The sequence below is a fragment of the Taeniopygia guttata genome, chromosome 6 (genome assembly GCF_048771995.1).
Source record: "Taeniopygia guttata chromosome 6, bTaeGut7.mat, whole genome shotgun sequence".
In the NCBI taxonomy this organism is placed as follows: Eukaryota; Metazoa; Chordata; class Aves; order Passeriformes; family Estrildidae; genus Taeniopygia; species Taeniopygia guttata.
In genome coordinates this window covers 9,099,412-9,126,961 of record NC_133031.1, presented here as the reverse complement: position 1 = coordinate 9,126,961, position 27,550 = coordinate 9,099,412, and the positions used below count along the sequence as shown (strand labels likewise).

Here is a 27,550-nt window from a genome sequence, read left to right as displayed (position 1 = left end):
AAAGACTAACTAATAATTTGAAATTTATTCTATAGAAATAATACTGAGAAAACAATAGTGTGAAGCAAGGTTGCACTTTTATTCAAGGCAGTACATTTCTATATTCAGATTTTTTCAAATGTAAAGAGTTGTATTTGGGAAAAGAGAAATATCTCCCTCCCTGTATTTCACAAAAGAAGGAGTTGTTACATTAAAAAACAACACCCCAACTTGAACAGTGCACAGACTTATTATTTTTATTATTAGAAGAAAGCAACTCAAAAGTCTCTTCTGCCCATGAAGCAGTTTCACAGTGAGATTGCTTGGCTGCCTTACTTACCTTTGTCACGAGGTGGGTCCTCGGGCAGGTCCACATCAAGCATGAGATCATCATCTTCAAGATCACATGAATCAAGATTATTCAAGATATCCTGCAAGAAAGGAAAAGTGAGATACAGCTGGTCCCATGACACTGTCACAAAAAGTTTTGTTACACTTTTAGTGTGCAAACATCCAATGTGACCAGCAGCGTCCTCTCCTCAGGGAAGATCAACCTTATTTGAGACCATCTATACAAACAACAATCATCACACCTCTGCTAATATGACACAGTAACAGTGCTGGATGAAACAAAGATAGATTAAAACATTTTTCTGCCTGATGCCTATGGAATACTCACAAGATTTTATTATTCATTAATATCTTGCCTTCTCTGCAGTTGGGAGCATTTTTGAAACTCGACTGCTTTGTTTACTTGGAATTCTAAAACAGCTTTGTGAAGCGATGATGTTAAATAGATGAGCTTATTTCAGCTCTCATACTATCACAAAATCATTGAAAGGAGCTGAGGAAAACCTATGCTAGCTTGCCTTTTTAGGACAACAAAGATTCAAACACACTATTATGAGCACCAAACTCTGCTCTCTGCTTCTTTTTGCCTTTCAGATTGTGGCTCATATAAAGCTGTTCCTAAAGGGATTAATAAGCCATCACATTGCATGGGTATGCTAATGGCACAAGAAAAATGCTATTTAGTGTTAGTGCTAAACGAATTATACATATTAAATATAGTCAGGTAGATTAAAGGACTACAATTAGGGCAAGCCCAGTCAGTGTTAAAAAGACAGAGACTGACCAGTCTTGCTTTAAGAATACCAAGAGGAGGAGAAACTGAGGAGGTCAAGGCAGTGGAACACCCAGCTCACAGCTCAGTCAGACACTGCCAGTGCTGCTGGAAACCACAGCAGCCTGGGCAGAGAACCCAGACACCCTTTCACTCCATTACTCCAAGGAAACTAAACCCATGAACACCAAGTGACTACCACACACAGCAGGCCTGAGGAAACTCCTATGGATATCCAGCTCCTACTCCTCAGCTCCCAGTGAAAGTCATGCCTTTAAGGCTGAGACCAGACTCAGGCACCACACATCGGCCTCTTTCCTAATAGCAGAAACAGATTTTTCTTAGGTTTATTGTCTACCCAAAAAAGGGATGCCTGGCACCAATATTGTATAATTTATCAAATATTAAATCAAATAAGTGTTTTATAATTATTTCTCAAGTAATATGATCATTAAATACTTAAGTGAATACTGGCAGACATGCTACCAACACACTGCACAACAATATTCCCTTGCAAAGCCACCCCTTTGCTGGTTATCATTTGTTAGATTTGCCTCATCACAGATGCACAGGTGAAAAGGAAGAACATTAACAGGCATTTGTCTGTAATGTTGCTCCAGCTGTTCTTCAGCAGCCTTCCTACAGCACTCACAAAGCACTACTATATTTTATTATAAATGGTGACAAGAGCTAAGCATATTTTAAGATTTTTGGGGGGATTTGGGTTAGGACATTAAACATTTTGCATTTCTGCAGGGCAAGTTATTTATTGACTTAGAAGGGACAGTGTGATATGAAAAGTTACTTTGCACTTTGTAAAACATGAGCAGTACAAAAGCAAGATGGAATACTTGAGTCAAAGCCACCTGTTTTTGTCATATTTCTAAGTCCTATCTGAATTGCTTTGTCCACGAATAGCATACTATGCATTTACAGGAAAAATCAGCAAAACCTACACAGCAAGGCATTGGAAATAATAATAAATTAAACTATGGAAAAGCTTCACAAAAAAATGGAAGCCATTTAAAGGAAACATGGATTAAATATTTGGGACAACAAAATGCCTGTACATTTTTGCTACTTTTGCTTCCAGTTATTCAGTAACCAGGAGTAACTAATGCGTATTTTTTCAAACAAGTCTGCAAAATACAGGCACGCTTGAGAGGCAGTTTCAGTTTGCTAGTTGATAAATTATTTCTTATGCCATGCTTTCATCTTTCAAATTAGGGTGAACAAGCATTATATTCTTCTACTGCGAGAACTTTAATGAGCGTGACAAATAAAATGAAAACAGCAGCCACAAACACAAAACAAAGTGGAAAAGCTTTGCTATCACTGGACAAATGCATTTAAAAATGCACAATATAGAAACACAATATGGCAGAATGTTTACTAATAAGTCTACATAAGCCACCTTACTATCTTTGAATCAGAACTTTGGAAGTGTAATGGTGTCACAGAAGGTCAGTATTTGAGATTCCAGGCATACTTTCCTGTCAACAGCACATTTCATTATGCTTCCCTAATTACACATTCTTCACCACACTGAGGAAAGGAAACTCCATGCTACAAAAAAAAAAAAAAAAACCCACAACTGCAAATACCAAGACTTTGTAATCACTGGGCCGTGTGTGAATGCACTTTGAGCACTCCCCCCAGCAAACTACTTGGGAAACACAATATACATATAGGTGCCAGCAATGTCATCCTGAAATAGCCATAAGATAAAGTACAAGTTTCATCAGCACACTAGTGCATTAAAAAAAAAAAATAGATACTTCTACTGTTATTCTTTCTACTGCATAAGAAACTGCAGGAATTTACATGGGAATAACATAACTAATAATGTGTGCTTAACAGCAATTAGCATCATGAAACGATTCAGGGCAATGAGCTCAAACAGAACAGGAAATAAAGAAATTCTTTCCAAGTGCAGCAGCTCCAACCCTATAGAATATTATATTTCAGCAATTATTATAAGTTACAGAAAAAGAAGAATCCCATTCTGCTTGTATAGTTGAAAAAAGTCACGTATATTAAAAGGGGTATCATTTTCACAAGGCTGATTCTGCACTAGATTTCCAAGCTGGTACAACCTAGGAAGAAATTGAGTTTGGGACTGTGAAATCCCAGGTCCAACTACAGTGCTGTCCCCAATCTCTCTCTCCACAAAGCTTTTCCACGGTGCTTTGCTGGCTTCCTGCAATAGAACAGGGAAAGCATGAGGTGAGACAGATCACCTGTGAGTCCTGGTGTGAGAACTGAGTAACTCGAGCACCCCGTGCAGGGAACTCTCATACTGCATGAGAAGGGAAAAGGCTAAAAGGGTAAGGCACACCACATGTGTCATACCATTTTCAGCAAATTCACTTCGATGTTCTGCAAATCCTTGGAGTGACTGTCTTCAGATGCTTTTACCACAGGTCCGGCAAGCACACACAACAGCTCGCCCACACAGCTTGGGATTTAACCCTGTTTGTTGGAGGCATGGAGCCCAGCACCCCTTTCTAGAGAGGCACACAACATGGCGACCACTGCTTTGAAGGTTGGGGAACTCTATGAAGAAGAGCTGATTTTTTTCTGAAGCAAAACTTCAGATTTCATTGTAATGTTCACCATAATGAACTGGAGTGCAAAATATTCTTTTCAAAAAGTTTTGTTTCCAAAAATTCCTCATGCAATATGCATCATAAGCTTTTTCTTAAGCTGAAGAATGCTTATTGTCTGTCCACCAACCAATCTGAGTTCAATTTATCTTAACAGCTGAACTAAGCAAGAGGCCTGATTCTCAGCTTTCCCACTTTTGCACTAAGTATTTTAAGGTTATAATGCAACCAAAGTAAAGCAAAGTGCCCAAAATAGAAGACAGATAGGTATCTGCATTTTTTCCCTACTAAACATAAAAATGTTGACCAGTTAAATTTTATAACACCATGTGGAATTAAAATTAACACAGTGGAATTAAAAAAAAAAAAAAAGTCAGGCATTGAGGCTAGTGCCGAAATGTAAAGCCCTCAACTAATTTCAGAGCATGCTACCAAAATTGAGAAGAGTCTGAGCTCCAAGTACCAATGCCAGGTTAGGATAGTTTGCAGGAAAAGCAACTGCTTTGAAGGAGTCATGAACTGGTGGTGAGCATTTGGAACAACATTTTATCTGTTTCCATAATTCACAATCTCAAGCTTCACTTGTTTGTTCCACCCTTAGGAAGCAGACAGCTAAAGGAAAATAACTAATTGATTTAGTGACTTAGGTCTTGCTTTTGATGATGCTGAAAAAAGACCCCAGCAGAAGATAAGTGTAAGAGCAAAGAACTACAGGAGAATCAGGCCAAATAACTCAAGTGAAGCATTCAAGAGTAGCACCAAAACTAAGAAAACATAATTTCAGGTACTTGAGGAATGAAAAAAAGGAAGTGGCTTTTAAAAACAAACAGAAAACAGACTGGGTAAATCATTCATCTGAAAGGCAGCTAAAGAATAACTGCCAAAGTCAAACCCAAGGCAAGGCTGACAGAAGAAAAGAGGGAAACCTCCAGGGTTTTCTTTTCAATGCTATTTTCAGCATTTGACAACATCAGAGAAAGAGATAAATAAAGAAACTGGAAGTGTCCAAAAAGGCAACATTATATAGGAACTGAACAGAACTCTTAAGGGAAGGCAGAAAACACAAGCAGAGGAAAAGCACAAATTGTACTATAGGGCTGAAGAGAAAAGCCCACTGTAAATGAAGTCCTTAAAACAGGGGAAAGGTGGGATAGGACTCTACAGGTTACCAAACACAGGATAGGAAAGGAGTACACTGCACAAGTCACATTGAAGATAATTAGGCCAAACAAGTATTTTGTAATTTTGTCCATGCTCTGTAACTGAAGGTTGCTGTGGCAACATATGTAACAAGTTAGTCTGGGAAATCCAAAACATTTTTGGTTTAACTGTTAAGTAGAACAGTAAATTTTAAAGATTTACTGTTCTTTAAAACATTTTTACAGAGGCATTGTATGTTCTACTAGGTTTACTGAAGGTATAGAGGAATTCCTTATTAACTTATTGCATGCTGTATCTAAAGCATCTATACTTGCTGGTTTTAAAGTTTTTTAATATAAAATCAGATGTCAGACTGTGTAAAAAATCAGTGTATAAATAACACAATGAAAGAAGAGAAAGAGAAAACCAGAAATATTAGCCATTCTGTTGAGATTTCACCAACTGATAAGCAGCAGCACTTTCAAACACACAGCCCAAGCTACACCCACTGCCACATGCAGCATTCCTTGACTGCCATCTAGCCTTCAGCAATGAGGAAAGCTGAAAGGGGGAAGCACTGGAACCATCTTTCTATAGAATTCCAGCAAAATTTAAGAAGATTTTCTATTTTTTTTTTTTAATAGGCTGGCATTTTTAAATAGAGAGGTTCCTGTTTACCTTCAAACACAATCACAGAAAGCAGCCAGCAGTGAGCACGAGCAGTGACAGAGGAAGAGCAGGGGAGGAGGAAAAGCAGTTCTTCCTACTCACTGCTTCCAGTCTGTTTGTACAAAAAGGCTACCAACACCAGAGGTTCAGCATTGCTTTTACAGTTTATCTAACCAACAACAGAGCAATTTACCCTATTAAGCAATGTGCAATTGCTACAGCTACTCTTAACTGGCAGAAATTATTGTGAATAATTCCCAATCCACTGACTTGCACTCTATTAAATGTACAGTGTTTGCTTTAAGGACAATATAGATGCTTCAAATAATTCCCAGCTGAGAAAGGAACCAAACTATAACCTCAGAGGAACAGCTTGGGCACAGCTGTACCAGGAGCTCAGTTGTTTCCTCTGTGCAAGAGTTTTAATTCTACTCTAGCGAGACTTTTGGAGTGACCTGACTATGACATGTTACACAGCATTAATGTGTTCTATTCTTACACAGTCAGCTTAATATACTTGTTTCTAATTAAAACCAAAACAATCCTCAAATACCTCCGAGCTACTTTGGGGTGATTCTACTTCGACCAATCTCTCCATGAGCTGCTAACAACATGGGAAGTGTTCCCGCACTTAAGTGCACTACTGCAGAAGTGTGTTTATGCCACATCACCCTGATACAGTTCCACAGCGTCAGTCAGCATCAGCCAAGGGCACAACAGCTCAGAACCAGCTCATAGGTGGGTATCCAGTTACCAGCTCATACAGAAACTGTCCCTTACAAGCCCAGGAAATGAACCAAGTGCTAACTTCTACCAGTGTTTGCTCTCATATTTCACACACCATCACAGCAGCTGCCACGCTCTCTCCACAGCACAAACCCAAAGGTGTAATTAATGGATGCCATGAACACAAGTCCAAGTGAAGTTGCCTTCCTTGGTTTTTCCAGCCAAAACAGCCTGAGAAAATTTAGTGTGTCAGTTCTGAAGGAAGCAGCTCTCAAAGGCATATAAGCTTTCCCATCCCAATGGAAAAAAGATAATTTGCCATAAAAGGTTGTTCACAAAATGTCATGTCTCTCAGACTAGTATCACAAGAGGTTTGTACACTGTAATAGTTGTATTACCCCCTAATAATATTTGACAGCAGGGACACCTATGTAACACAGGACAGACAGAAGTGTTAAGTAATTAATTTTCCCACCACCTCCCCTTGCTGCTGTAGTTAAACTCTGAAGTGACTGGAGCAGAGGTAGGACAGTAGATGGTGGCTATTTTCACTCTAAAATCAGTCTCTAATCTAATGACATTTCCTTTCTCTGCCATGAGCAGAAAACTACCTGCCAGCAAACTCCATCAAAGGAATGGCTGAGGAGCTGACAGAACACTCTGAAATGAGTTTGTGCTCTTAGTTCTGTATTGACAAGCAACAATACAGACTGTATTTTTCATAGCAGTTGCAGTTTTCTACTAAAAACTTAATGGTGGAAATATTACTCAAGCATGTTCTCCCATTACTTCAGTATGTTCACAAATATTATCTGTTCATAATGAAGATTAGAGGCAAAAAGATGACACTGACTTTTGAGGCTTCGAAATCAGGAGCAAGTGGTCTAGTGGTTTTCCAAACATACATTTTTAGGCATAGGCTTCTTAGAAATTAAGAAGATGAAAAGCAAATGCCACAGATTTCTGTACATGCATTATTGGAAAAATGAAAAGTATGAAGTTAGAACAGTGCAATTTAAGTAAATCAGAATAATTTTCATCAGATTCTGGAACACGACATGAAGATATTTGGCCAAAAGAACCTGGAACTTAGACATGAATTTAGAAGCTTAAATAGAGGTTACCAACTACAGCAATGTCCAATATGCAACTTCCAATGAAAAACAGCTTTCAAGGCTGACATGTGTATTAGATCCCAATTCCAAAATCAATGTATAGATACATATATACACCTCAGCAGGAAGTTTGACCACAGAAATGGCAGCTTCCCAGACAATGTATTTCCAAGAAATATTTCTATATCCCAAGTAAAAATTCACACATTGTTTGCCATTTTCTAGAATGCATCAATAAAAGCTAAAACCTCACAAAAGACTTCATGTGCTACAGTGATACCTCTTGCCAAGAGATATATTGGCCTAACCCAAAAGTCAGGCTTTCAGGTAAAGGAATGTCAAGGACCAATGAGTTATTCAATTTGTCCTACAGGACAGAATTTCTTTGGTGAGGAAAGAAAATAATGGAAATTCTCTGAGCAGAAGCAGAAAACAGAAATCCATGCTACCATTCCACATTAGTGATGCTATTTGTTCTCCATCCATAAAAGGTGTTCTCTACTATGTTGGGCATGGAGGGAAATGTTGAAAGAGGGACAACACAAAATGCAGAGTATCTGACTCTCTCTGGGTTTGCTCTCAGTCACTCCCAGGAGGTTCACATACACTTTGTACACTGCAGTGTACCCACAACCCAGTGGGGAGTATCTGTCACTGAGGATTTCTATCTCTGCCCATACACACCTCCACACCTGCATGAGGTGACTTTTCAAGTGCATTCACCTTGGTTTGTTTGAATACCTCCTGGGCAGACAAAATCGCCTCTCCCCTTCACTGGCACTACAGTCAGATGCACATTCTCATTCCTCTGACACTGATGAATCCTGATATCCCTTCACACACCTGAAGGGAGAGATTGCCCAGTTTCCTCCTCCATGGTTCAGTTCTGTCACAACAGTGGCCAAATAAAACCTGGCAGCTGCAAGAAAACTAAAATCTCTGAGGTTTTACAGGCTTGGTAGGCAGCAAAAAGGCAATAGCTACTTCAAAATCCAAATCACCCCAACACAAGATTCCCTAAAACTAGAACAATTACACTAATTAAATAATTATACCACAAAAATAATGTCTTCCCTCTCTTTCCAACCTCACTACAGTATTGGGCATCTAATAGTTTCATCAGTTCTCACTGTATCACATTCACTGGCAAAAAAAACACTTACTTGCACCTTTATTTTCATTGCAGCTGTAACCAAACATCACAAAGCTTAAAAAGACCAGCTGCTCGTGGAACAAGAATTAAGTGTTTTGGCATTAATCTCCTTAAAAGAAAGTTCAACTAAAGAAAGGAAGATGTATAGAAGGCAATATCAAGAAAGTATAATAAATGGAATAAAATAAAATAATAAAAGGAATAAATGTATTATTTATTGTATTATTATTACAAGTCTGAATTCACATTAATAAATTACTCACTTGATAAACCAGACTAGCATCTTAAACCTTACAATAGAGTCATTTTGAGAAGTGAATTATTTAAACAATTAAGGTAATTAACACTAAATTACTTGTAAATAACAACTGAAAGAAATTAATAACTGAATTAAATAATTCTATTTTAGCAAGTTCATTTTCTCTAAGAAGTAGAGCATATTTCACTGAGTACCAATGTTTCAGGAGCCAGAAAGCATTCTGCCCAGTCACAAAAACTAATTCAGAACTGCCCTTGCCCAAGTTACAGTCACAAAGGGGAAAAAATATAACAAAAAACAGCAACAAAAATCTTACAAAATTACAAAATTGCCCAGAAGAAGAGAAAAATATAACTATTTTATACTCCAGCTAAAATTCTGGCCATGTGTCAAACTGATTCATTCCAGTGAGATCCAGATTTCATCCCAAGAGCAATTAAATTCTCAGCAAAGCAGTTAAAACCCATCTGTCTCCTCAAGCCAGATTTCAATTATTATTCCATAATCCTATGCCCTTATAATTACACTGATGTTCACTCTGCACATACCCAAAAATACTGGCTTTATTTACTTCAGGATAAATGAACACAGCGCAAAGATTCACATTGCTACTGGAGCCTACAGGAAAAAGAGCCAATCTGACAGTCCAGGGAACACTCTGAACGCTTCCTGTCCAAATAAAATTGCTTGAAAAGAAATGAAAAAACCCCAAATCACATCACAAGAACTTCTCTTGAGAATATTACAGAAAGAAGCCAAAACTAGTGGAATGTTTTCAGTTTAAACTTTTACTTCTTGCAGACTTTGAGCACTGTAATATTGTAGCATCTTTAAAACAAGCAGATATCTCAGAACAAGAACTGCTGTACTTCCCATCCTTCTCAATATAAATAAGGACTTGCACTTGCCAAAAACGTTCAAAGCTTCATTCTGAACAAACACATATTAAAGCTTCTGTTTCTCATGTGTCTCCTTAATGTGCTGGAGATGAGAAAACACCTCAAACCTTGTGACAGCAAGAGAGGCGAGCAAAGGAGCTGTGAGACTCCAGCCAGGATGCCTGTTTCAAGCTACATTGTTTACACTTATGGTAACCAGTATTTTCAGATAAAAATTACTGGTAACAAAAATCTAGCAAGACTCAACTACAACCAGTAGTTGTATCTTGCACTGCTGAGCAGCTTTCTGCCATGAAGCACTAAAGCAACTAGGCATGGCAGTCAGTGACTAAAACCCAGGACAGGAGCAAACAGTACAGCTAAAATCAAGTGAGAGCACCTATAGATAAATACTGCCCTTCCTGCTGAGTTACAGAGCCATCAGCTGCTCTGCTAAGCATCAGTCTGCTCACACAGAACTGAACCTGGTGCTCTCAGCAGCAAAATCCAGCTGTTGAAAAGACTATAAAGAACACCAACAAAACCAAGTGATTTGTTGACTTCAAATGCAGAAATGAAACAACAACAGGGATAGTGGAATTAGTTATTTTCTGTTATGCAATTAGACAATAAAGATATTTTCATCCTTACACAAACCCCACACATTCCTACCAAGCTCTAAGTCCTCCCTGTGATATTATTTAGATCTGTATGACTCTTAAATCTCCAACACTGGATTACATATTTTCTCCACAGCTGTTCACTCAGCTAGTAAAGAACAAGAGGACTATACTAAAAGAGGCCAAATTTTCTTTTATTCTTCGTCCTCATGTCTTTAAAACCAAGATGTACTGAGAATAGCAAAGAGATTGGTTTTTCTGCTCCCCAAACAGGAACTATGAGCTTCAGAGGCCAGCAAGTTCCTGCTGTTACCTTCCTATGCTGGTTCTCATTTCAGAAGCCCAGTAAAAAACCCCTTTGCAAAAGCTGCCCTTCCAAAGATGATCTGAACACTCCTAAACTAAGATCACCCAATGGCAGCTGCACTGCCATCTACAGAAAAGCTTAGGAAAAGCATTTACCATTTAGTATTTGTTGCAACTAAGAAGGACACAGCTTAAAAGACTACCAAAACAACAGCAGGATGGATATGAAGAAGAAAAAGGGCAATTGTGCAGTAAACATGAACAATTACTCAGCACATAGCCCCCTGAATTGTCACTCAGACACATTGCTTCTACTCACCCCAGACTGGTGCCACAGGAACTCCAGAACTACTGCTTTGGTGACTGCCCTGGAAATACTAAATCCAAGGGGCAGGCAGGCTGGCATTAGCCCAAGCACTCCAAATTCTTAAATCTGACTCTCATCAATTGGATTTTGACACACAGATATGAACTGCTTTTAACTCACCACACTGGAGGATAGAAACTGCATAATTTGATCACGTATCTCCCAGCAATCAAAACATCTGACGTTTTGACTAATCACAATAATTATTCTCAATGTCTTCACTTTTTGTCTTTATACTCCCTGCTTGCAGAGAAAAGGAAAAACATGGAACAAAAGCTTACAGTAACCTACTCAAAAGCAGTTTTTCAGAAAGAATGAAAAACTGCGTCAGAAATAATTCTGCATCTCCAGATTAGAAAAGATCACTGTTTAATCTTCAGGCTAAAGAAATCAAATATATGATAATTTCTACCAAAATCAACAGGTACATGGAAAAAAAACCAAACAAACTACTAAGAGGCAATTCAACACTTCAGAGCTACATTTTTCTCTCTCAAAACACACTTCTGCCTTGCAAAAATAAAACATGCCATTGATGTTTTTCTCATTCAGATAAATGTCACAGTACAGTAAGCACTGAAATTCAGGAAAAGTAGTAACAGAATAAAAAATCAAAATGGGTAGAAACAACATGTGATCTTCTAGATTCAACATCAAGTCTTAAAATCTGCTTTCTCCATGTCCTCAAAAACTAGTAAATACATTCTTCTATTCTTAAGCCCTCTTTAAAAACTCTTTACTTTCAATAAACAAATAATCCAAAATAGTGAACAAGAATATCAAAGGCTTCTAATGTACCTCTGCTCCACATCAGCTTACAACATCTTCTGTCAATCAGCACATTGATTCAAAAGGAACTCATACCCACGCACAGGGACCACATGTATCAAAACCTAGATATATGCTCCAAAAGCACAGTAAAAAAAGTGTCTTCCATTTGTTTGTTACTTCTCAGAGTATGCATCAAAATACCTATTTTTAAAACTTACCAAGGACAAAGTTTAAAAACTTCCCTCTTTTCTTGGCATGTGCACGCCTGTGTCTAGAGACAAGGGTGCTTGTTTTTGCAGTGGCCTCCATGAAGCTTGGGTTTTCCCTATAAACATCAATAAAGCTACAAAACTCATACTACAAAAAATCTCTAACAGCTTTTCCAAGCTGGTCATAAATGCCTCAAAAAGTTAATAACCACTGTTAAACTCTTTCAAGCACTAGATCCCAACATAATAATCTAAGATGGAGAGCAAACAATACCACAAGCAGCTGAAAATATATCAGGAAATCATATTCAGTTACACATAAAGAATACAATTACCTATCTGTGCTCAAGTCTGAAAGTGGTATCTACGTTACTAAATTGACAGTGGTGACACAGTACCTAACACACCTGAAACACACAAAGCATGGCACATTGATTAAACCAAATTGGTTTTCTCAAACGTTCTCATCATGTTAATAAAATCCAAGCTGCTTGATTCTGTGCAGACAAAGGAGTACAAACAGGACAGACAGACAGAATTTCCTTCAGGCCCACTAGAAGTCCAAGGTTGACTTCCTGATCTCAGATGGAGGATCACAGAACAGCAACAACACTCCATCCACTCTCCTCATATTTAATGATGCACATCAGTTTGAGTTTAGCAGCAAGAAAAAGGCTGTGCTGCATTTGTGCATCCCACTGGAGATGCACAAAGAGCCCTGCTACAGTGAGCTACAGCCAGGTCTCTACCTCAAAGATGCTATGATTGCATGAAGAGAGAACTCAAATATCTGCTTCATCTCACAAGGGCCCTATGAGCACACAGTACAGAACAACAAATGCAAGAAGCCACAGAGGCAATAGCTATTTTCTGGCTTTTTCACTCCTATGTTTAGAGATCAGTAGGAGGTATTGAACCTATCCTTTGCAGAATTCAAATTTCTTTATTCCTTGTGAGAACTGCTATGAGGTTGCATAAGGAAGGACCTGTTTTCTCCTGACTTTAGACTAAGGAAATTAAAAAATGTGTGCAAACAGCCTGATCAAGGTCACCTGCCCACAAACAGGAGCTCCTAAACAAGAAGTTTCACAAAGCAATCAACTACAGGGGAAAGAGGAAACACTTAAAAAATTTTTTTTAAAAGCACTAATATTAAAAAACATACTTAATAAGCAACAAACTCAACACATTGTAATAATGCAAGTTATGAATGCAGATACATACTATGCTGTTCATTTCTGAAGAGTCATAACTTCCACACGGATGGACACTTCCTATAGGTTCCAGCCCTTCTTCATCCCACATGTATGTGCCATCAGAGCTGTCAGATGGAGAAAGCTCAAAGGAGGAGCCAGCTCTGTAGTTCATCTCGGAAGAGATGACATTCTCAGTAGTGTGTTTTGTGCTTTCACTGTTGTCATCCACTGCTTAAAGAGAAAAGCGTCAGTTAAGATTAGAAAAACAATCCAATATTTAAAAAAGCAAATATTAAAATGCCTGTTACTGGTGTGCTACCTTTGCTGGAACTGTACTGTAACAGAAACACCTGAAAGCTTTCTACAGTATTGTTCTCTCATCCCAGAAGCGGCAAAAGCTCAAGCTGGCTTGGCAGCTACAACCAAGGAATCTTCCAACCTACATCTTTGCTAACCTTTTACACTGCTCTAATTCACCCACCATGGAAGCTACTTTCTAGAAATCTGCATCTCTTTAACATATTAGAAGGTGGGTTCAAAAATATATCTTTTGGATCTAGTCTTTCAATTGCAACATCTCAAACAAGCTTTTGTCATGAGAACCCCATCAAAGATTTGAAAATGTGGCTTTTAAAAGCATCATCTTGTGTCTTCATTTTTAAAAAATTAATATACATCAGAAAAAAACAAAAAAGACCCAGTAACAATCCTGTTTATAACTGAACTAATTCAATTACACATCCTACACTTATTTCCATTACTTAGAACCAGTTACAGCTGTTCCCTGCCTACAGAGGTGGAGGGAGCACGAGGTGAAATTTTCTTAAAATATCATCAACCCAGAAAATGAATGGCAAAGCAAGGATATGAGGAATTCCACAACCACAACACAAATGTGTTTAAAGGAGGTCACCTTCATTTTTATCACAAAGAGCTCTTCAAAGTAATGCTTGGGGAAAAATTGTAATGCAGAAAAGGCACAAGCAAACAAATATGCCAGCATAGAGCGGTTCCATTCTGAAACAAATCAATGGTCAATTACATTAAATAATTTAATTACCATTACAGAATTTTTATTTAGCACCTAAAATTTCAAACAGAACATAAAAAAGGTATTTACCAGACACATTTATATCAAGCCAGTCGTCAGCATTACAGCAAGATCCTCCACCTCCCTTGAGAGATGTGAACGGCTCGATGGATGTTCTGCTCCCGTGCTCTAATTCCTGAAGGCAGCTCTCCTTCTGCTGGATTTGTACAGTTCTGTTTGCCTCTTCTATATCTATGAAATCGTCACTGAAGTCTTCACTCAAATCGTTTTTCTCAGAGGACGACAAAGAAGATATAGATATTTCATCTCCATCATCGCTCATACACATCACTTTTGACCCATGTTTTCCCAGACTTTCATGCAAGGCCTCACCAGGTTCTGTTCTTTGAGCCCTGCTCTCTAGAATACTGTTTTTATCAACGGCTCTATTGATGCTCGCTGAAATCTCCGCGCTCTCCACCATGCGTGTGTCCGGAGACACACTTTTGCTGCCATCCACAACAGTGTTCCCAGCAAACCTCTGCCTGCTAGGCTTCAGCAGAGAAGGCCGACTTAATCTGTATCCATAGGAAGGTGCTGACCCAGATCCATTTGACAGTGGGGGTTTCTTGGAACAAGGAGCTGACATAGCGGAGTACGGTCTGGTAAATCCATACTTCATCGGCTCATTTCCATTGGGTACATCCAACTGACACGCGTTTCTTGACAGCAGAGCAGACCTCTGAGATGTCCTGGCAGCGAGATTTTGACTGTGATAAGGCCTTGTAAGATCCACAGCTTTATTAAAGGAATGTGACCTGGTTAGAGATGCAGTGGGAAGGAAAGAATTCTGAATGGAATGTGAAAAACTTTGTGACCTTACCATTTTGTCACAGGAAAAAGCCTTGATAGCATTGTCTGTAGCCTGTGCCAGGGTTTCTCCCAAACTTGTCCTTGTGGCACTAGAATTAGCTCTAGGTCTCTGCAAACCTACCACCGGCCGATTTCCATAAAACCCATTTAAATTTGATCTTGGAGCATTGAGTCCAGAATATGTCCTTCCTGACAGGGTACCTTTGGTGAATTTAGCTGAACTAGAGAGTCCAGGTATAGACTTTGGATTTAATTCCTCACTAGAAGATACAAACATATTGGCTTGCTTTGCTGCTTTTGACGCAACTGAAGCAGTACTGTTCAAACCCACCCTGAGCTCATCATTGCCCAATGCTCCTTGAGACTGAGGGTACTTCTCAGGATCAATTAATTTTTCATTAGAGTTGCGTTTGGCGTTGGCCTCTCTCCCATTCTGATCGTTAAGCTGATATTTATTTGATTTTTTCCAGTTGAAAGCAAAGGAAGACATTCCAACAGTGCCATTGTGCTTGCTGAAATTTTTGCCACCATTACTCCCAGCTGAGTTCACAGCCGTCCCATTTGGCATAGGTTGCAAAACAGTCCCTAAAGTTTTCGTTCCATATTTCGGTAGCCTGGAAACCAAGGATGTCCTGTTTTGATTTTTTTCTTCCATGAGCTATTGGGTACATTGGTCCTTAAAGGGTGCTTGAACCTAAGAAAGAAAAACAAAACAACATTAAACCTGAGTAAACCACACATTAAGCAGAGTTTTCTATATATCTGTAGCTACATGCTTCCCAGATTTCTGTGCATTGCTCCACCATGCTGATAAAAAGTAACCCAGACACATCTTGTGAACTCCAAAGTTCCAACAATTATCTGGCAGTAATATGTTCTTCAGATAACAGCTCCCCCTCCCAACTTTCATTCTCTACTAAAACCATTTTTTTGTTGTTGTTTTCCTTTTGTAATCTATAAAATAAACTTGAGAAGAGGTTGGATGGTTTTTTTGTTCTTTTTTTTTTCCACTACCTATTTTCAGCAACAACTGAACTTTCCAACTGTTACAATTATTGAGTTATAAATGTAAGATTTAGTATTTTTAAAACAGCCACAAATATGACACAGCAAAAACCTGTGGTCAGCAACATAAACCTGCAAAAAATGATAACATAAAATCTGACTAAAAGCTAATTTTTTGAGATTGTTTTCATTTCCCCAATGCCTAAAATATAGGAAATGACCACTCATCATGCATCTCACCACAATATTTTTTCTTCCCGGACATTATGGATCTTCCCAAATTAAGATTCACATTCCTAGTCATTGTTTTCTCATTGTATGGAGACTGTAGTCTATTTTGGAAATCATCTTATTCACACATGAAATCTGAAGTACAGTGCAACAGTTGCATAAGGTCAGTGTTAGTAAGCGAATTCAGAAGTTCTACTTATTCAAAGTACACAGAGTATCTTGTGTAACCACAGCATTACCCTCAAGTGAGTCACTCCCTAGGCTGCAAGAGGTCACTAAGAAACATTTACATTCTTAGTGATATAACTGAAGATAAAATCAAGGATAAGATCGAAGTGGCATTAAAATCATGCAAACTGAAAAGCCCTTAGGATTTGTCAGTGAATAGGATGCCCCGGAGCAGTACTTCTGAAAGCAGATCTACATTACAAAGATAGAAAGGTACTGCAGAGAGGGCATTTAGAGGCTCCTAACTTGTGAAAACATCAGAATCCACATTCTGCAACTGGTGTGTGCATTTCCATTGTGAACGACACAAATGTGACTTTTCAAAGACTCCCTGAATTTTTGCACACCGGAGATGCTGCCCAGGTGTGCAAAGAAGGACAAAAGTATTTCCCCCTGGGACCACAGAACATTTCATTTGCCATGTATGACATCTGTCTGCACGTGGATGGAAGTGTCCAATGTCAGACTTCCTGCCTAGAGTGGATCTGCATACCTTGCACAGGAAAATAATATCATCAGGCAACATCAAAGATCTTTATTTCATGTCAACTACATAAAATAAGGCTTTTCTTTAATAACTCCATGAATAAAAAATGGCCTTTAATATGCTGATGAATTAATTCCCAGCAAGCATCATAGTGCAGATCCCTCGGAAGTTAACCTAACTCTAAAGAAAAGGCAAGTCCTGTGAAGAAATCTTCCAAACTGAAAAAGTTAAATTAGAAAGCTGCTAATTTAACTTGTATGCTCTATGGATAATTCCCTTTTCACATCTGTCTACCATTTCTTAGGTGACTGCAAAATTTAAATGAGGCCATTTAATTAGATTACTTTAATCCTCCACCAAGTGCTGCAAATTAAACTTGAAAAGGAGACCTTTCCAGTTCTCTAGGAAGGGCTCTTGCTCATTTATCCTTGATTAGGCAAAGACAACACATTATCTTCAACAAAACCGTACTGATAGCCCAGAACACTTCTGATAATTAAATTAAAAACAAACAATACTTCTCTGTATTTTATTAGCTATGTAACTGTAACTACTGTACCACTTCTTCAAGCTGAGGTTTCACTTGTTTCATTGACACTCAATGTCATCAAAAAACCAACTGAAACTTAACAGCATCATGTCTGGCAGACGTTTCCCAGAAAATGGGGAATTCTCTTATTAAGTTCTCTAAACTTCCTTAATCTTTAGCTATGCTTACTAGGAAAGATTACACTAGCCTAACACTTAAACTCCCTTATCAAGCAGCACTGTTACTACTTAGAATATGATTTCTGCATCCCAGAAGATTCAAGTTCAATACAATTTAAATTGTAGCCTACTGTACTATAAAGAAATTCAAAGTATTTTTAGACTTAAGCAATCTATGGATTTTTAAAAAACTGCCATTTGGGCAAACAAGTTTTATATTCTTTGCCTTGGGAAATACATTATCTAGTGCACACAAGCCTAATCGGAATTAAGCTAATTATAAAGAGCCTAGCCTTACATAATGATCCAGGGAAAAGGAGTTAAAATCCACAGACCCCCTCTGAAGTATAATCTGAATTAACTAAAAAGCTGCTACATCCTTACCTTCAAGGATATTCAAGATCCTGGTGATAAGCAAAAGGATATTCCTTCTGACCCTCCTTGGTACTTCCTCTACAGGATTATTTACACTTTGATAAAATCCTGAACTGTTAGTTTCAACTGGCAAGCACAACATTCACTCTAATTTCATTCACAGTTTGTTTCAGCACCACCAGGAAGGCAGTTGCCTATACTTTAGCTTCTCAGCTAAGTTCTGCTTTGCATCTGAGACTGTGCCCTACAGAAGACAGCTTAAAGATTCCCACATTTGAAAGCTTAAGCATCTTAAAATACTGCAATCCCTACAATCCCTGCCACTAGGAAGATACCAGCATTTTCCAGTTCCAGATTCCTGAATGGACTGAATTCCCCTCCTTTTGTCACAGCAGTGTGGAATACCCAGCTGAGGAATGGAACATATCTAACAGACTGGTGACAAGCCAGAGCAATTCCCCTCTGCAGACCTACTGCCCTGGCAGCAGTTTCAGATCTGTGTTTCATTCACAGAAATTTAAGTGCACGTGTATTTCCATTGTGCCTGTGCACAGCTTAAAAAGCCACCTCTTATACCTCTGGGTTATTAAAAACACATTAGATCAGTTATGTGAAAATACCTTATTTCCACCAACATAGGGAGGTATTGAATGTCAACAGGGAAAAATCTGTGAGGTCCCTGCAACAGAAACAGCAAAGGCTTCCTTAGCACTCGCTTAAGACCATTGCAAGACGGGCAGCATGACTGCAAGTCAATTTTCAGCGTTAAGAGGACCATGGGAGCTTAATAGAATGGAAGAAACTGGCAAGAGATCCAGCTGGCAAACACCTGCTCTGCGCATGACAAGCCCTGGGGAATTCAAGATCATGAATCCTGAGGAAATCATGCATGCTGTACGAATTAAAATGAATCAGAATGCAACCAGAAATTCTGATGGCTTCAAGATTGAACTTTGAGTATTTACAAATTTTTGTTTTATTTTGTGGTTTCAGTGCAGTCAAAAGTGCCACATTCACTCTAAGATCCAGTAAGATTTATCAGCTCTGCAGTAAAATCCTCCAAGCCTGCCTTCCTTATCCTTTCATTTCTCCAAACACCTGTTCTTGAATCAATTCCCAATGCTTTATGAAGGCATCCCTGAAATTTAGCCATTCTCCCTTTCCTATGTCCAAACATAACACCAGCTTCCCTGACACTGTCTTCTGAAGGTACCATAGTCAGGAAGCATAGCAAGAAGTCCCAAGACTGCAAGGGCTTCTCTTAAATTACCTTGCCTTTCTGTGTCCCAATTGGTGAGATTTTGTTTTCAGGTCTCAAGACAGCTTAGAGATACACCCTTTTCTGCTTTTTCTCCTTCACACTAACAAGGTTCTACCCACTTTGAAGGGCTGATCCTGCAAACACCAAACAACCAGTTATCCAAGCTGCTCTTGTGCTCAATTTACTGCCAAAATACACTGGGTCAAAGAACAGGAGCAGAACATGATAATGAAAAAAGGGAATAAGAATTTCAGTATTTCTTACACTGAGCAGTATCTTTAGTCAATACAGCAGAAAATGTGACATTCTTTGCCACCTCTAAAAGCATTCTTGCTATTCATCAGAATCCTTAATGTTTGATAAGCCAAGAGGACATAAGCACTTACTGGAGAGAAAGAAAGCAGCTCTATTTTGCAGAAGAAAGCTACCACAATACTTCCAGAATCAAAAACTCCCTCTGCATCCCTCAGGGCCACACTGTCAGTTCACTCTGCCATTAATGCTGTTTACATGGAGCACGAAGCACCTCAAGGAAGCAAAAAAGGGCTAAGTGTTATCTGCCCAGGCAAGGATATTTTGCAATTGTTGCCCACTTGTGCTTTTCATATTAGTCAAACAGAAACTATGCCTTTTAAACTCCAAATTTTTACATCAAACCTAACCAAAACAGGGCATAAGTTATCAGAAGCCCCTTTAGAGTTTATTGAAGAGAAGTTGTGCAAATTTTAACTACAAGAAAAACCTCTGCTAAAAACCTGTTTCTCAAACAAGTGGAATTGCACTGATTTTTGGCATTCTTACACAACTAACAAGGTAGAAGGCAGACAAGGTCCAGATGCTTAGCCAGCTGCAGCAAGGAGCAGCTTCACCACAAAGAAAAGAAGGTGGAAGAGGTTACCTGAGAGTACAGATAAATTACTCCCAGTAAAAGAGAATATCAGAGTCTGTGAACGAGAAGAAAGCCTCGACAACACGATTTCAAGTTCCTCTTAAGTGTTAATGCAGGTTATTATGGTTTGCTCATAAATGAGACGTGAAGTGCAATGACAATTACTCTTTCCTGCCTTAGTGCTGACAGCCTAACTGCTGTCAGGGACAGGTCAGCTAGAAATTGGAATAAAGCATTGGAGATGCATGACTCCTCTCTGAATCTGCTCTTCATCTGATGTGTCCTCTTGGAGGAAGTCATCAATTCCTTTCTTCAGCAGACCTTGTTAAACCTGGATGAGCAATGTCAAGCCTGTAGGTGCAGATCTCAACGCCAGGCAGCCCTTGCATAACCAGCTCCAAACCACACAACCCAGAGCACAGCAGCTTTCACTGGCACACAGGGAACACAAGGCCCAGATGAGAAGAGCACTACATTAGGTATGCTGACCCCAAGAATGCTGCAAGAGGTGGGAGGGATATATTGCCATATATCAGAAACAATTCCCATAATCATGACCAATACATCTGGCTCCAGTGCAGGAAAACTCCTGCCAGAAGGAATTTAATTATGTGGATTATTTCACTCTTTATGTTATGCAAGGAACAGCCTTCTCTGTACTGAACCAATCCAAGAGATTCCACCCCAGTGAGCAAGTCAAGCTTCTTCACTAGGGCTGCTTAATAGCTCTTAAATAGCAAAAGATGCAGATGTTTTCAACATCTTTGTTGGAGAAACAAAAAGCCTTTACTTGTTTCTCTTGTTGATGATACTTTAAATACTTGGTACCAAATTTGCAGGGATAACAAAAAGGGGAAAAACTAAAGTAAGAGAAGACAGTCTGTCTGCCTTACAGATCCAATGCCCTGCAACCTGAAGACAAAGTCACACAGCTACAAAGAAGCCAAAACCTGTTAATCATTCACCAGACCACCTCCCAAGCCCTTCCAAAAACAACCCCAAACATACTGTGACTATAAAGCACACTTATATCTAGGTTCCTATGCTGTCTTAAAACTTCCCTGCATTTAGCAAGATTTCTGTCCTGGAAGATAAGCCATAATTGTGTATATGCTTGTGTGCAAGTACATAGATTTTGGAAAGACTCTCCTCTTTCTCATCTGAGTCTTTTTTTCCAAGGTTTCCCAAACATTTCTGGCATTCTTACATGAAGAATAAGGCAGCAGGTAATCAGAAACCTGCCTTTCAGAAGAGTTTTAAAGGTGGCATGACCATCATAAAGGCAATTTAAATTTTATGCTGTGGCTAAGATTAACTGAAAAACCCCAAACATCATTTGCAGTCTAGAATTAAAGCTTTCTACCAGTGAAATGTCAGATCTTGATCTCTCCTCAAAACATTTTGTGATTATGTCAGCATCAAAGCAACTGACAGCAGAAACAGGCCCCTGCTTCTGCTGATGGTATTAGTCCTTCAGCAGCAGCATTTCACATGGGTAATTTAATCTGTCTTGTAAGAACAAATCCAGAAAGATTGCATCTGTCTCAAAAGCAATGTCCTACTGCAAACCAGAAGGAATTACCTGCTGTTCTCTAGCAAATACTTCACTTAAAAACAGAGGAATAACCTTTTTTTCCTCAGCACTATCCACTGTTACCTAGTGATTCAAACACACTATTCCCATCTCTAACTCTTCTAGGAAAGATTTACTTCACTCAAAGAGTGAAACTCAAAAAGCTGGTTACCAGTTACTGTTTTCTACTTCTTACATACAAACATGTTAGCTGGAACAGGATTTTCTTGCTGATAAGAACAGGCAGGCTGAAAGCCAAGTGAAACTTGGTATACAGCTAATTATAACTGGAAATATCCCTTTTTAGACTGCCATGTTGTCCATCCTACTCCTCTGGTTTGTTTATTCAACTGATGCATGTTCTCCATGTAAAAACACTGAGCTGTCTTGAGCTAGAAGCCTCTAACACTGGTACTAACATATTTTTCAATACATATTTTGTAATGATTAAATAATGACTAATAACTGAAACAATACTTCCTGCCTGAACTGCTGCTGAACAATTTTTCTATGTGAGTATCTTAAGATTAAGAGTTTCCACGGGTTTAAATCTTCAATGAGGCTGTGCTTTCAACCAGTATGTAAGCTGGTTTTTTTTCCTCTATAGCCACATACACTCATTCTTTCTTTCTTTCTCCTGCTGCCCCAGTAAGAATTCTAGTTATAGGTTAAGCTGAATGGCAAGCAGAGATAATTGGAACAGACTGCATGTAACTCATAGACTCACTGGTACTGGGATATCTTCATTAAGCCTGAAGAGGTTAACACATGATAATTGAGCAAGATTAGACAAGATGAAGCAGAAAAAAGATTTTAAAAAAATAGTTTTGAGATTTTCTTTTCTACATATTGCCAATGCTATTTCAGCATAGTTCCGTTTTTTACAGAAGATCATGATCTTGAGACAAGAACATGTCAGCACATTGCTATGTATCTAAAAAAATCATATTGTTAAATCAGCCACTGCTGGATTAAAAAAAACACCAGAAAAAGGACTGACAGAGAAAATCCTTAACGTTGCTATCATGAAAGACAGACAGTGAATCCTGCATAAGCTGGGAATATTATATAAATTGTGGAATTTCACTGATCATGGCACTTCAATGCCCAGTTCAATTCTCCATATAGTTCCTCCAGTCAATTTTATTTTAGAGGTGAGGAATACAAAAATCCCATTAACTCCTGTGGTTTCCTTAAAATAAAAATGCACCAGGGAAGGGAAGATTAGGGCAAAGACAGAATGTGACTTCTTCAACCTTCAACCGCTCTCAATTCATAGAATTTCTTAAATTTGATGCAGTTTGTTCAGGAACCCTCCACAGATCTCTTGTCCACTATTTCATGTAACCTGTCCTTGAGCCTCAAACTTTTTGCATCCCTGACAGCCTTAAGCAAGGGGTTCCAGAGCCCAAATAACAGCTCTTTCAAGGTTATTTACTTGTCTTGCACAGATTCCCAAGGAAGACTGCTAAAACTACTTCTAAACCCCCTACACTGCCAGAAGAGGCTACTGATACCTGCTCTCCTGGCTACCAAACACTCCAGTTTGTTTCACATCTATGTGTTTTCATTAAGATACTGTATTATTTGAAGTTTTATTTCTCATTAACATCTACCCTTGATCAAAAATACTGCACTCACACACCTGTGTATTAGAGCTTTCAGCTGAAACTTGCTTATTTGTAAAACACATCTTCAAAGTATAATTTTCTTGCTATTGAGTTTCATTTCATTAGTGCTGGACTCAGTATAGCTTCTGTCTATAATTCCACTGATATAAATCAGTTTCCAGTCTCAAAACCAGACTCCCTGAAAATGTTTGAGCACCAAACAACTTTGCAAGTTTGCCACAGCATAACAAATACTAACATGGTTTTGACAACAGACTGGCAGCCTCCAGGATTTTAATGTGTGTTTTGTGTTTTCCTACTAACTTTATAGACCAACAGCTATATTGGAATGTACTTCTCAAGGTCTGTTTCCTACAATGTGGAAGACACAGATATTTGTTACGTCCTCAGAGGTTTGAAACTGAAGTGGAAAAAAAAAAAGAGATTCTCTGAGAAACTGAGATGTAACTTCAGTTACAAGTGACAGTTTGTCACAGGATCAGTTTCAGAGTTAGTCATCTATGTTGTATTTTACCCAAATTTACAGGGAGGCAATACATATTGTTTGTTTTGCTTAATCAGGATCTCCATGGAGTCATAGTAAAGCTAAATGTATCCAAATTACCATTTCAGAAAGCTTCCATGATTAAAAGATTTACACAGAGAAGATTTTTTTTTTCTGTTTTTAACTCTGTTTACAGATGGACAAGGCTATGCAGGCTGACAGACTGTGCTCCTCCCCTCAAGTCTCCTGCTACCGACAGCAGCAGCCTGGGCCTTGCCAAGTTTCTACCTCTGCAAGTTTGCCTTACTGAGATGAAGGTTACTCAAAAGCCACAGCAACCCCCAACTCATCAAGAATATGTATCAACATGGCTGTGTAATAATTTTAACATATAAGATCAGAAAAAAATAGCATTTAAGTAAAGCCAATCTTTAAAACAACTTACAAAAAGAGTGTGAATCAAATTATCATCCAAATCCACAGTGTAGTGATAAACTCTGTATCCATCTAGAAGAGATTTTTGAATCTCCAGCTTAAAGCAGACGTATTATTGAGTCAAGAGAAGCTGGGACATGCAGTTCTCCCTGGATGCTTCCCTTGTGCAGTGTGTGTCACAAGCCATCTGGGCTGATTAGCCTAAAAGCACAGAATTTCTTAGGCTTCAGGGAATAATTGCAGATATTATTTACAATTTAAGGATTATTCCTGATCTGTAAGTTGTTTAGCCACCTCATCCAAGTAAATCCTTATCAGCCATTTCCTCTGGCTAAGAAGCCAAGCGTCCTTGCAGTGAGGACATTGCCAGCAGTGCCAGTACCTCTTCAATAAAGGCCATTAAAATGCACTCTGCAGAGCAGGACCTCAGCTCAGCACAGACTAAGTGCTCATGAAAAACCCAACAATCTGCAGTGAAACAGGCATTTTAGCAAGAACTTGTGACACCAGTTCCCCATGTGACCAGGGATAAGCAAAACCCCCACCCTGAGGAGACTTTCTTCAATTCCTATAGGATATTGTCAGCAGAACTGCTGCAGCTGAATCCTCCCTTTAGAACAGAGAATGACTACTGAGCAAAGTCCAGACTCTGCAAATCCAGCTACTTTTGATCAAGGAGGAAACAACATTCTCAGAGTATCTTCCAAAATGCACTACTTGCTAGCAGTTTAAGGTTAGCTGGGTGTGTGTCCAAGAGCTGTGAAGAAATGCAAACACCTTTCCTGACTAGCCAAACTTCACATTTGAGATCACTATTTAAAGCTGTTGGGATTTTACTGTAATGTACATGTGTGCAGGTATCCAGAGATTTACATAATCTGATTTTATTGCTCTAACTGAAACACAATACAGGATTTTCAACCTAATTACCAAAAGCACCATTAGTATTTTGATCTCCTTAGCATCCCTGTTGGCACGGGACTTAACCCTGCCTGAAAGCTTCTAATTAAGAAGATGGTGCTGCTGTTTACAGTGAATAGTGGCTGAAAGAGAACACCACAACCACTGTTGATATATTTTATCATATTACATTCTGTAATCTTATACTCCTTCATCTCCTCTCCATTTTGAGAGATCCACACTTTCTAAGGATTCCAGGCAAGCAAAGCAATGTTCATGACAAGACTGATGGCATGATGGCCTTTTATCTAAAGAGACCATTGCCAACATTTCCTATTAACTGGTTTATTCCAAATAACCAATCCCTCTTAAAGGATGATCAGGTCCAAAAGTAATGGATTTTACTCCAATGAGCTTTTACACGAACAGTTCCATTAAACAGGATTACTCATTAGTATAACAATACATTAAATGAGATAATTCTGTTAATTGAGACTATTTCTACCCTTTTCAACAGCTTTACAGTTAAAAGACAATACTGAGCAGTTTTTGGAACCCAAACATTGATATTTTTATAATGAAAAATACTATATAGGAGTAGAAAGTAAACTTCAACTTAAAAAACAACTTTTCAACTCTTAAGTTGTAAATTGACATAGATCCTTGGCTGACATTTAGGTTACTCGTGTCCCATTTGTTAGTCCATCACCTCTTCAGCTGGAAGACATATAATTCAAAATGGGCCCATAGAATTTAGAGGCATACGATCATTATATACACGAGAAAAAAATCTTGCCAATTTCATTCATTATCAACAAACAATGTAAATGTTTACTGCCTCAGGCTAACCCAAGAAGATAGAAATTTGCTAAAGTAAATTTAGTAAATTTCCGGAAGAGAGAAATTTAAGTCTCGGTACATACATGAGTGGCTCTCAATGAAACAAAATGAGAACTTAAGATTCAACTTCATTTCACTTTTAACACCTTCATAGCGAAAAATTCTATTCTGCACCAAAGCAAGGCTCAAAGCCCACACACAGAGAGAACAAACCTGCTATAGATATGAAGTTCTAACCCTGCAAGATGCACCAGCTTCCCTGAAAAGTGCTCTACATCTTTACAGAGCATACCAGATGGAGTACCAGATCGACAATCCTTACCTTAATTTGATGTCTGGCCTGGACACTAAGGCTCTGCTAGAGCATAAACTTCCCATGAAGTTTTGCTTTCTTAAACTGAAGATAAACACCTCGACCTCCTCCAGCTCAAAGTTAAAGGCTGAGGTTGCCTACGTTTCATTGCGTGCCAAAGTACATTTGACAGAGCACAGAGTGAACAGCAGGCTCTGGGTGACGAAAGCAAAGTCTCAGTGTCATTAAAGAGAAATCACCACAACCTACAGAACATCCCCTTGGTATAAATCTCAACAGATCACTGCTCAAGTAGAAATGCCACCATTATAATTATTTTCCACCGTTACTGGATTTTTGGGTTTTTTTAAATTGTTGTCTACGAACAGACACTGGGTGCTTTTGCTTCTTCCCCATTTCGGAGACTAAAACCCTCGAGACACGAAACCTCACGCTACACCACCTCCGCGGCCGGGCTCGCAGCAGCTGCTCGCGGGCACCTGCGGGCGCGTCTCCCCGAGCACGAATTACAGTGCGCACAAACCACCGCAGCGCCGGCGCCGGGCCCGCCGTGCCGGGCTGCCCCGAGCCCGCAGCGCGGCACCCGGCCGGCGCGGAGGGGAGCGCCGAGCCCGCCCCGCCCGCCCGGCCCGGCCTCCCGCGGCCCCGCTGCCGCAGCATCCCCGGCCGAGCCGCGACCCCCGCCCCGCGCAGGGCGGCGGCGCTGCCGGGAGGACGGCGGCCGCTCCCCGCCGGCACAGAGCCCCGATGAGGGGGGCAGGGGTGGCGGCGCGGCCGCCCCGCACTCACCGGCGGACGGCGCGGGCCACTGTCGCCTGCCGGGGCAGGGCCGCTCCGCGCCCTCGGGTGCCGCCGGCCCGGCCCGGCCCGCGCAGGGAGGGGCGGAGGGCGGGAACACGCAGCCGCCCGCGCCCCTCGGCCCGCCTGACGTCAGCGCGCCCGCCCCGCCCTGCCCATGGCGGCGCGGAGCCGGGGCACATCGCCTCATCTCCCTCAGAGCCCCCATCGCCTCATCTCCCTCATAGCCCCCATCGCCCCGGCTCCCTCATCGCCCCCTCAGCCGTGCCCCACACCGCCCTGCCCCACACCGCCGTGCCCTACACCGCCACACCACGGCCGTGTGACGCTGCCACCGGACGGGCAAAGCCTCTGTCACCCTGCCCCAGCAAT

At 39.8% G+C, this 27,550-nt stretch overlaps 1 protein-coding gene across 8 annotated transcripts in view; it reads right to left on the bottom strand.

Annotated features, from left to right (window-relative positions):
• The window catches only part of CCSER2 (coiled-coil serine rich protein 2), a 60,569-nt gene extending 33,245 nt beyond the window's left edge, over nt 1–27,324 (bottom strand). For 3 of the 8 annotated variants that reach the window (XM_030275830.4, XM_030275826.4, XM_030275829.4), the window contains exons 1-4: nt 27,170–27,324; nt 14,238–15,714; nt 13,146–13,348; nt 320–410 (exon numbers count right to left, since the gene is read on the bottom strand). In XM_030275830.4, the coding sequence (XP_030131690.4) occupies nt 320–410; nt 13,146–13,348; nt 14,238–15,675 (1,732 nt within the window). In that variant the 5' untranslated portion in view covers nt 15,676–15,714; nt 27,170–27,324. Of the gene's footprint in view, nt 1–319; nt 411–13,145; nt 13,349–14,237; nt 15,715–18,674; nt 18,734–26,389; nt 26,575–27,169 lie in introns of all 8 variants that reach the window. The other 5 variants (XM_030275828.4, XM_030275832.4, XM_030275831.4 and 2 more) reach the window with 3 other exon arrangements.
• Between the last annotated feature and the right edge of the window lie 226 nt (nt 27,325–27,550).